The sequence below is a fragment of the Palaemon carinicauda genome, chromosome 17 (assembly GCF_036898095.1).
Source record: "Palaemon carinicauda isolate YSFRI2023 chromosome 17, ASM3689809v2, whole genome shotgun sequence".
In the NCBI taxonomy this organism is placed as follows: Eukaryota; Metazoa; Arthropoda; class Malacostraca; order Decapoda; family Palaemonidae; genus Palaemon; species Palaemon carinicauda.
This window is the reverse complement of record NC_090741.1, coordinates 410,340-421,619: the sequence shown is the minus strand read 5'-3', so window position 1 is coordinate 421,619 and position 11,280 is coordinate 410,340. Positions and strand designations below refer to the sequence as shown.

The following is an 11,280-nucleotide window of genomic DNA, read 5'->3' as shown; positions in this document are numbered from 1 at the left end:
ATAGTGTCTAAAGAATACTCTGGATGACTTCCAGCCAGTGTATGAGCGAAGGTGTTCAAAATCCATATTATTAAAGAAATTTACAGAAGAGGCAACTTTTCTCAGATCATGACCTGCGGGTGTACTGTCTGGATCCGCTCTGCGAATAAAATAGGTGATTTTCGCCCTTAGTTGCTTCAGAGATAAATTTGAGCCTGAGGTTTTCCCCCTAAACAGCTGTCCTCCCCTAAAGTCCGAAGTTCTACGAAGATAGACCTTTAGGCACTCCACTGGACATAGAGATGCATCTTCCTTCAGAGGGCAGATTCTCTAGGGACCCCACCTATTGGTGGGTAGCTCGTTCTTGGCAAGAAACGTTGGGTCCGGAAAAAGGTTCAGTTCTCCCCCATCTAATAACTGAACATGACATGACCTTCCTCTTTCGAGAGGGCTACTATTTCACTAACTCTAGCCCCTGAAGCCAGTGCAAACAGAAATATAACTTTTTGGGTCAAATCCTTTAAAGCACACTCCCCATTATTCATCATTGAAGCAAAATGAAGAACCTTATCCAGAGACCATGAAATGGGTTTCGGAGGTGCTGATGGTCTGAGCCTACCACAGGCCTTCGGTATTTTGTTAAAAATGTCATTAGAGAGGTCGACCTGGAAGGCATATAGAATAGGTCTTGTCAAGGCAGACTTACACGTTGATATTGTGTTGGCTGCTAAACCTTGTCCATGAAGGTGGATGAAGAATGATAAACAGAAGTCTGTCGAGATCTTTTGTGGATTCTTCGCCTTGACAAAAGACACCCACTTCCTCCATGATGACTCATATTGTCTTCTGGTAGATTTGGACTTATATTCCTGTAAAAAGTCTATACTGTCTCTTGATATCCCGATTCTTTTTCTCACCACTAGGGAGAGAAAATCCTGAGATGCAGGTTCCGGGTTTTCTGTGATGAAGCGAAGATAGTCGACTTCTGAACTCGCTGAGTCAAAACTGGATCCGGTAGTGGCAGAAACTTCAGTCATAGTTCTAATGCCAGAGGGAACCAAACGCTGTTCGGCCACTTGTGAGCCACTATTGCCGCTTTCCCCTTGAAAGATCTCAGTTTGTCGAGGACCCTCAATAGAAGGTTGTGCGGAGGGAACAGGTAAATCCTGGACCATCTGTTCCAGTCGAGGGACATAGCGTCCACTGCTTCCACCAGAGAATCCTCGTACGGGGACACGTAATGATGTAACTTCTTGTTGTCCTTCGTCGCAAAGAGGTCTATCTGCAGTTCCGGGACTTGACTCAAGATGAAAGAGAATGATCCTGCGTCCAGGGACCATTCTGACTCTATCGGTGTGAACCTGGATAGAGCGTCTGCTGTCACATTACGGACCCCTTGAAGGTGAACTGCTGACAAGTGCCATCTCTTCTTTTCCGCTAGCCGGAAGATGGCCAACATCACTTGGATGATTTCAGGTGACCTCGACCCTTGTCGACTCAGGCATCTCACTATCATCTCGCTGTCTAGGACCAATCTTATGTGGATTGAGTGGCGAGGAGAAACTTTCTTCAGTGTAAGAAGTACTGCCATGGCTTCCAGAAAGTTTATATGAAACTTCTTGAATAGGTTGGACCAAGCTCCTTGGACTTTCTTTCGGTGAGAATGACCTCCCCATCCTTCCTTCAAAGCGTCTGTATGAATAGTCATTGAGTAGGGAGGTGGCTGAAGAAGTACCGATTTCTTCAGTTGCTTGGCTTTGGACCACGGCTTGAGAAGCGTTCGCAGACGAGTCGGGATTGGTCTTATCAGACCTCTTCACGCGTTTGATGCATGTTTCCTCCAAAGCCCAGTTGCATCCTTTAGCTGTGCTCTTAGCATAGGGTCTGTTACTGAGACAAACTGAAGAGAACCCAGCACTCTCTCCTGTTTGCGTCTTGATATCCTTTTGGATTCTAGTAGTCTCTTGACAGAACCTGCTATTTCTTTCCTCTTCTTCACAGGAATGGAAAGCTGGTGTGACAGTAAGTTCCAGTGGATTCCCAACCACTGAAACTTCTGAGATGGAGAAAGTCGAGACTTTTTCATGTTGATCTTGAATCCTAGATGTTCCAGGAACTGGATCACCTTTTTGGAGGCTTGCATGCATTCTGTCCTGGATGCTGCCCACACCAGCCAGTCGTCCAAGTAGGCCACTACTTGGATTCCCTTTAGACGTAATTGCTGGACAGCTGCGTTCAGAAGCTTCGTGAAAATCCTTGGGGCTATGTTTGGCCCGAATGGCATGGCTCTGAAGGCATAAAGTCTTCGTTGTAGCTTGAACCCTAGGTAGGAGGAGAGGTGACGACTGATTGGAATGTGCCAATAAGCGTCTGACAAGTCTATAGAGACGGTGTATGCCTGTTTGGGCAGTAGGGTCCTTATGTGATGAAGTGTCAGCATCCAAAACTTGTAGTTCACTATGAACTTGTTGAGTGGCAACAAGTCCAGAATGACTCTGAGTTTTTCTGAGTCCTTCTTTGGAGCACAAAACAGTTTTCCTTGGAACTTGATGGACTTTGCCTTTCGGATTATTCTTTTCTCCAAGAGTTCTTGAATATATTTTTCCAGAACGGGGTTAGAGTGTTGGAAGGATTGTGGGAACGGAGGTGGAGTGCTCTACCAACTCCAACCCAGTCCATTTTTTATCAGGCTGTGGGCCCAGGGATCAAGGTTCCAACGATCCCGAAAAAGATGAAGTCTCCCCCCCTACCGGAAGCATCTCACTTCTGCTGTTGTGGACCTGAGGCCTTGCCTCGTTGACCGCGTCCTCCCCTGAACCTCCTTCCTCTTGAAGAACGTCTAGATGAACCTCTGGCTGTTCCTCTAGCTCTTGGGTGAAAGGTAGTTGTCTGCCTTTCAAATGCTTGGTTGAACGCCGGTGACTCAGTTGTCACGGCTTGAGGTACCAACTGGTACGTTGTTGAGGTTTATGCCACCATCTGAGGCACTGCGGTCGCCGGAAGCTGTTGCTGCTGCTGTCTGTAAGGCTTGGCTGGCCGAGAGGATAGCCTAAGCTTCTTTGTCTTCCTACCTTTACTCAAAAGAATCCAAAATAGTAAACATATAGAATCTTCAATAAATATGGAAAACCTAAACTTACCCTAATATGGTTTACATATTACCAGGTTCTTTAACAGATTTTCAAGGACTCTTTTCTGTTCCTATCATTCAATAAATCGAGAAATTGCGTTGTGTTTAAATCATTATTTGACCAGGAATAAAAAATATTCATATTTATTACTAACCTTAACTATTCATTGTGACATTTCCTATCCGGCAACCCGAAGTACAGTCTTATTTTACAAATGTTCGTCATTAACGATATCTAACGTGCATGCATGCCCTTCAATAACACTAACATAACAAAACACTTATAAAACCTTGACTTAGCTTTAATCCATGATGGCTAGAACTCTCTCGGTGGTGTGTTAATTTCTCCCTCCCCCGTTGAGATACCGCAGGGTCCAAGACCCGATTCCTAACACTGCTATGTTGGTACTAACTAGTTTTGAGTTACACTACTCAAAGACGACTGAGATCCACGCATGCGCGACCCGCATTCGTCAAAACAAATTTTAACAACTCGTTAACGATTGCTTAGAGTCAAACAACTATTTAATATATTTTACCTTACAAAAAACTTTGACAAAAAGAAATATTATATTATTACAAATAATTCAATACAACAATTATAATTTTCTACGCATCTCATATTGCATAATGTTCATAATATTTCCCTTACAAAATAAAAGATAAATGACTGTTTACTGGTCTTTATAAATACACTATCGTGATTTCATCGTAAGTCACGATACACTCCCAGCAAACAGAGACAATATTTACAGTTATAATTGTCCCGCTGGAATGAGGGCTCTTCTTGCCTCAGTAGCCGCCTGTGCTGTTTTCCTGCTCGGTCGGGTGCTTTTGTTATCAGTTTTCTCAGATATGACAACATCAGTCTCTTGCCATAATTCCAAAGGATATAGCTTTACAACAGGTCTCCTTACTTGACCTTGTGGGGTTTTTAAAGTAACCACGCGCAAGACATCATCCAGTCCCACGTGTAATTTGACAATTTGACCGAGCTTCCAACGACTTCTCGGTCCTTCATCGTGTATCAACACAACATCTCCCATTTTGGGCCAAGATTCGTGTCTGATTCCTACCCGATGAGTTTCTCTGAGAGAAGTTAAATATTCTCTCTCCCACCTTTTCCACAGGTCATCACATTTTTTTGTAATGTACAAAAATCGCTTTCCAACATCCTTATTTTCACCATACAGAGGGTCCTTAATTTCATCTTTCCAATCTATGACTTCCCTAGGGAGAGATCTCAATCTACGTCCTAAAATCAAATGATTGGGCGTCAGAATATCCAACTGGTCTAGATCTCCCGAAGTATAACTTAAGGGTCTGTCATTAATAATTGCTTCAAGTTCAGTCACAACACAGGAAAGTTCACTAAAGCTGAGAAAGGCCTGAGCTATTACTTTCTTTAGACATGTTTTCAGAAGACCAATCAATCTTTCCCTTATAGCTCCAAACCAAGGGGCTCTGGCTGGTATGAACTTCCATTTACATTCGATAGCATTCAGGTGTTCTTGTACTAAGGAACTTTCTGCCATGTTTTTCAAATAAACTGAAGTTGATACAAAGGTAGTAGCATTGTCACTTAGCATTAAAGAAGGAAATCCCCGACGGCTACAAAACTTTCGGAACACCATAAGAAACGAATCGCAGGACAGATCTTTTATTATTACTATTATTATTACTATCCAAGCTACAACCCTAGTTGGAAAAGCAAGATGCTATAAGCCCAGGGGCTCCAACAGGGAAAAATAGCCCAGTGAGGAAAGGAAATAAGGAAATAAATAAATGAAGAGAACAAATTAACAATAAATCATTCTAAAATAAGAAACAACGTCAAAACAGACATGTCATATAATAAACTATCAACAACATCAAAAAACAAATATGTCATAAATAAACTATAAAAAGACTATGTCCGCCTGGTCAACAAAAAAGCATTTGCTCCAACTTTGAACTTTTGAAGTTCTACTGATTCAACCACCCGATTAGGAAGATCATTCCACAACTTGGTCACAGCTGGAATAAAACTTCTAGAGTACTGCGTAGTATTGAGCCTCGTGATGGAGAAGGCCTGGCTATTAGAATTAACTGCCTGCCTAGTATTACGAACAGGATAGAATTGTCCAGGGAGATCTGAATGTAAAGGATGGTCAGAGTTGTGAAAAATCTTATGCAACATACATAATGAACTAATTGAACGACGGTGCCAGAGATTAATATCTAGATCAGGAATAAGAAATTTAATAGACCGTAAGTTTCTGTCCAACAAATTAAGATGAGAATCAGCAGCTGAAGACCAGACAGGAGAACAATACTCAAAACAAGGTAGAATGAAAGAATTAAAACACTTCTTCAGAATAGATTGATCACCGAAAATCTTGAAAGACTTTCTCAATAAGCCTATTTTTTGTGAAATTGAAGAAGACACAGACCTTATATGTTTCTCAAAAGTAAATTTACTGTCGAGAATCACACTAATTTGATATGGATTCCTCTAGTAACTGGACAAGTAAACAACTCAATATAGGCTTTTTCAGGATTTTGCTGTTTCTCCTTGGTTAACAACGCTCCTGTATAATCTACCCCTGTAACGCTAAAGGGTTGTTTTCCCTGCACCCGAAATTCTGGCAATGGTGGAGCAATATTTACACGGTAGGGTCTCCCTTGTGTTTTCTTACAGATTATACAATGATGAATTACACTTTTGGATAATTGGCGAAGCTGTGGGACCCAATATTCCTGTCTCACACTTGCCACGGTTGCATTTACTCCCATGTGAGCTTGTGAACAGTGATGCTCCCTTACTATCAATTTTGTGAGAAAACAACTTTTTGGCAGTAAGATTGGGAATTTTATTTCCGCCGCCTGTGCGACATGTTCCAATCTTCCTCTGCATCTTATAATTCCATCTTCCAAGAAGAGATTCAATTGTACTAATAAGGTCAATTTTGAAACTTTACCCCCCTTCTCCAAAGCTTTATATTCCTCCGGAAAGTCTTCCTTTTGTAAGAGGATAATCATTTTATTTTTAGCTTGTTGAAGTTCTTCCTGCGTTAAACTTCCAATTTTTCTACAGCCAGTTGATTTGCAATTGTGAATAAATCGCCTAATCCAAGCTATAGTTTTACAAAATTTATCCACTCTACTAAATCTTTCCCAGTTCAGCAGATGGGTTTTTTCACTGTTCCCTACAAGATGGACTTGAATAACTTCATCCTGTGCTTGTGCTTCTTTCACCCATGTCCTGTCAATAGGATAGGTGTGGTTTTCTGATTTTAACCAGGGAGGTCCCTCCCACCAAAAGGAGTTATTTCTTACTTCTTCTATTCTTTTTCCTCTAGTAATCCAGTCGCTAGGGTTTTCTGAAGATGGGACGTAAGAAAAGACGATCCCCGTAGTTATAGAGTTAATTTCCAATACTCTATTCTTCACAAATACTGGCAAATTATTCTTTGTCACTAACCATCCTAGGGCAACTTTACTATCAGACTAAATTATTATTTTCTCAAATTTATTTTCTTCAAAAGTTTCAACTATAAATTCACACAATCTTGCACCTAACAACAAAGCCATTAATTCTAATTTAGGTACAGTCAACTCTTTAATGGGTGCTACTCTACCCTTTGTCATAATCAGAGACGAAGCTTTACCACTTGCTCGATAGGCCACACAACCATAAGCTGTTATGCTAGCATCACAGAAAATGTGGATATAATCCGTTTTCCCCAGATTATTGCCCCTGGAGAAGGAAATACTGAGACTTTTCTCAAAGTCTTTGGACAACTCATTCCACTGTAGGAATTGAAAGTAGATCATCCCATTTTAACTGCTGTTTCCACAAATCCTGTAAGAATATTCTAGCTCGTATCGTAATAGGGATAAGCATTCCTAAAGGATCATAAATTTGGGCAATTGCACTTAGAATTTCACGTTTTGTTTGACCGGTCTTAAGATGATTAGGTGTTATTATTAGTTTATCATCAGAGATGTTCCAATTTAGGCCTAAGACTTTATAGGTTTGCTTCTCTTCTGATTTTATGCGATAAGCACCCGCAATAGTATTCAAAAGATCACTATTACTAGTCCATTCCCTTAAATACAAGCGCGCCTGTAAAAATATTTTGTTTGCGCCAAAAAATAAGTTTATTAATTCATCTTCACTGTTGGAGGTAAGTTGAAGGTTGTCCACGTCTAATCCCCTTCTCATCATATCCACCATTTCAGTACAACTCGTATCTTTTCTCACAGCTGCCAGATGTTATTTAATAGTGGCATTCAAAAGAAACGGAGAACACATAGCCCCAAACAATACCACCCTAAACCTATATATGATTAATTCTCTATTTGGACTTAGAATTTCACGTTTTGTTTGACCGGTCTTAAGATGATAGGTGTTATTGTTAGTTTATCATCAGAGATGTTCCAATTTAGGCCTAAGACTTTATAGGTATGCTTCTCTTCTGATTTTATGCGATAAGCACCCGCAATAGTATTCAAAAGATCACTATTACTAGTCCATTCCCTTAAATACAAGTGCGCCTGTGCAAATATTTTGTTTGCGCCAAAAAATAAGTTTATTAATTCATCTTCACTGTTGGAGGTAAGTTGAAGGTTGTCCACGTATAATCCCCTTCTCATCATATCCACCATTTCGGTACAACTCGTATCTTTTCTCACAGCTGCCAGATGTTATTTAATAGTGGCATTCAACAGAAACGGAGAACACATAGCCCCAAACAATACCACCCTAAACCTATATATGATTAATTCTCTATTTGGATCCGTTGGGTCTTGCAATCACAAAAACTGTGTGTAATTGCGGTCTTCTTCTCTCAATTGCACCATAAGAAACGCTTTTTCTATATCACTAATACAGGCGTAGTTGTTAGTTTTGAACTGCAATAAGACCTTGAGCAAATCTGTCGTAATATGTGGTCCAGTCCACAGACAGTCGTTAAGGCTCAATCCATTTTTACCTTGTCGCCAGGAACAGTCAAAAACTATTCTGATTGGAGTGGTGGCACTATCTTTCTGTACACTATGATGTGCTAAATAATGAAAATTTTCAACTGCATTGTTTTTATCTACTCTTTCAATGAACCCCCTATCCTCCTGATCCTTCAGGATTTTTTGATAGTGGTTCAGGTAGGTTTCATCCTTCTGAAATTTTGCACATTGTTGATTAACCCGGCCCAACGCCATGCCAAAATTGGATGGAAGCCTTGACTTATTAGACTTCCATGGTAAGGCCACAACATATTGCTTCTCCATTTCAGAATATACAATGGTACTTTCAAAGTCTTCTAGAACCTTTCGATCATGTTCTTTCAATTCATTGCAGTCAATACCCACTTTATCTAAATTCCACAAAATATCCAAATCATTCTTTATATCACTATCAAATTTATGAGTAGCTTCAATTACTTCCTCGTTAGTTGCTAGCTTTAACACAGTTAGCTGGGTTTCCTGCACTGAAGGGGCATTACAGGACCATGTCACAACATATCGAAATATGGTAGGTAACAATATAAATTTTCCAACCTTTCTGAATCCGGGGTGTAATTTGTTATAGACATTATCAACGCCTACCAACATATCCATGGGTGCTTGTTTGTCCACAGGCAGATCGAAATCCTTGTCCGCTAGACAAATTTTGGTTTTACACAACGTTTTCAAATTTCGTTTAACGTTGAATTTCTTAGTATACTCTGGAAACTCATCTACCACAATACAATCCATAATAATCAATCTACCATTATAAGGTATGGAAATACTAACCGTCTCATACTCGTTCACAGGTTTGCTTGTCAAATAACCCCTTAAGGCAATTTTTTCTGTGCCTTTAGATCTATATTGTACGTCTTTAAGTGCTGATCTCCTGATAAAGGTTCGTTCTGCACAAGTGTCCAATAATCCACGAAGGCTTACCAAATGTCTTCCTTTACCTTTTAACACAATTGTGGCTGTTGGTAAAATTGACCTCTGCCTGGATTTCTGACCCTGATTACTTACGGAAAGTGTTCTAACCTGCACACCATTATTATTAGGTTTATTTGCTGATTCATTTGTTGATTTACTTGGTTCGCTGGTTTGTTGTTTATCACATAATACACGATGATGTTTTAATCTGCATACGTTTTCACAAATTTGTTTTTCACAATCTACACTAAAGTGTTTATTCGATGCACACACAAAACATAATCGTAAAAACCTGAGACGACTCAATTTCTTATCCTTACTGGCATAAGTTTTACACTGGATCCACCAGTGTTCCCCTTCACACAATGCACATTTTCTTGTTTGTTGAGAACTAAATTTATTCACATTTCCTTTACTCTTAGGTCTAACAGATTGTGACTGATTCACTGTAAACGTAGATATTGTGGATAAAGTTCCAGGTTTACTTACATTCGTTGAGACGAAAGATCTTAGATTGTGAATTTCTTCTTCCAGATATTTCTTAAATGTATCAAATACAAGCCAATCATCCCTACTTCTACTCTTAGGCAACTTACCATGAAGCAAAATAGTGTAGAGCTCATTCAACTCCAAGTTTTCACTCTCTAATGATCTGAGCGAACATTCAAAATTTGCTCTGAATGATTGCAATGCTTCTGAATCAGGAGATGGAGACTCCATTTCTAATAATCTTCTTACTAGAACTCGTTTGATCTCATCCTTTTTCCTATATGTGGTCCGGAGAAGAGATATAGCTTGTGAATAATTCGCAGCTTCCAACTTAAATCCTGAAATCAGTTTTAGAGCATCTCCTGCGAGCAAACTTTGCAGATATGAGAATTTCTGAATTAGTTCTAAATCCCCTCGCTGGTGTACCGACACATTGTATAATTCCCAAAAGGAATTCCACTCCAACGCATCTCCAGTGAAATGTGGGAGATCCAATTTAGGCAATCTAACATTAGTCTTATGTGTGGGCGGAGGATTTCCAGAAGAACCACTTCCTGATATCGCTGTGATGTCATTGCTCAACTTATACCAATGTTCACCAATTACTACTTCATATTCTGCTTGCTCTTCCACCTCTTTCATTCGATCTTCTTCAGTGGTTAAGGCTAATATCTTTTCATTCAAGTCGTGCACAATCTTCATTTGTTTCATAATTAAATCCTTAATTGAAGACAATGTATTGACATTACCTGCAGCAATAGCAGAGTCTATCTTATTTATCCATTTGGTGATTACGTCCTTGTAACCACCTCGTGACCTCACCAAAGCTTCTTTTTCAGACATTTTTCCAAAGATAATTATCAAACCAGCTAAAACCAATAAATTTTCAAATTTTCACCAGTTTCAACAAACAACTGTTCATACAGAATATATAACTTCAACAATTTTTCATATATAACCACCCCATTAAATGTACTTAATTAACACACTTCAAGAGAAATTGAATTCAAAATTTTCACCATAATTATATACATTATTTTCAACAGCACAACTATATTAAATTCTTTCCCATAGAGTTTTCGTTTTAAACAACTTTCAACTTAACTGCTCAGTCATTAATTAGATGGCCACCTGTGCGACAACATTATTCCTAATTAATGCTGAGACTAGTTTAACCCATCAATGGATTCCCGATCATTGACAAAATGGACGCCTTGTGCGACAACGATATTATGAATGTCGGCGCAAACTCACACAACTCGAAAATTTCACCATAGGAAAGAATTAATTTATTAACTTCACTTTCAACTATTAACAAATTGCCGAAACTCAACTACTTAAAAACTATTTCTACTTTAAATTATTTTTCAATAAAAATTACAACTAGTTGTCATAGGTATGTGCTCGGCATACCTCCAAGAATTGGCATCCGAGCACAAAGGAAGATCCTTAACGTTGAGCTTCTTCTGGGGCCCACGTGACGCTGCAAGTCTCCGCATCTCCAACTTCATTGCAGCCTCCTGTTCATCACTCTTCGTCTGCATCTGTTGAATCATTTCAACGATGGAAGAGAGAGTCCTTCCCAGATCATCTGGGATAGCAGACGATGTTGAGGGAATAGGTTCAGGGGCCTGAACCGATGTAACCGACACATCGTCGATTTCTTATTCCTCAGTATCAGGAGCCTGGCTCAGCTCCTTTTCTTGGCATTCTGCCAGAAGGTCCTTTTTGGTGTACTCAGACACCTCAGACATCCTATCGTC

The 11,280-nt window shown here is 39.7% G+C and overlaps 2 protein-coding genes across 2 annotated transcripts; both read right to left on the bottom strand.

Moving 5' to 3' along the window:
• Nucleotides 1-3,864: 3,864 nt before the first annotated feature.
• Nucleotides 3,865-4,644, bottom strand: LOC137655989 (uncharacterized). The gene has a single exon (XM_068390184.1). The coding sequence runs from the start codon at nt 4,642-4,644 to the stop codon at nt 3,865-3,867; it is 780 nt and encodes a 259-aa protein (XP_068246285.1).
• A 3,262-nt stretch (nt 4,645-7,906) lies between these two features.
• Nucleotides 7,907-11,073, bottom strand: LOC137655988 (uncharacterized). Its single transcript, XM_068390183.1, has 2 exons — nt 10,899-11,073; nt 7,907-10,386 (listed from the first exon to the last, which is right to left on the bottom strand). The coding sequence occupies exons 1-2, from the start codon at nt 11,071-11,073 to the stop codon at nt 7,907-7,909; spliced, it is 2,655 nt and encodes an 884-aa protein (XP_068246284.1).
• Nucleotides 11,074-11,280: the final 207 nt, after the last annotated feature.

Coding starts and splice junctions, on each gene's coding strand:
- LOC137655989 (XM_068390184.1), bottom strand. CDS start 4,644: ATGGCAGAAAGTTCCTTAGTACAAGAACACCTGAATGCTATCGAATGT.
- LOC137655988 (XM_068390183.1), bottom strand. CDS start 11,073: ATGATTCAACAGATGCAGACGAAGAGTGATGAACAGGAGGCTGCAATG. Junction 10,387..10,898: donor CATACCTATGACAACTAGTT/GTAATTTTTATT, acceptor TATTGGTTTTAG/CTGGTTTGATAATTATCTTT.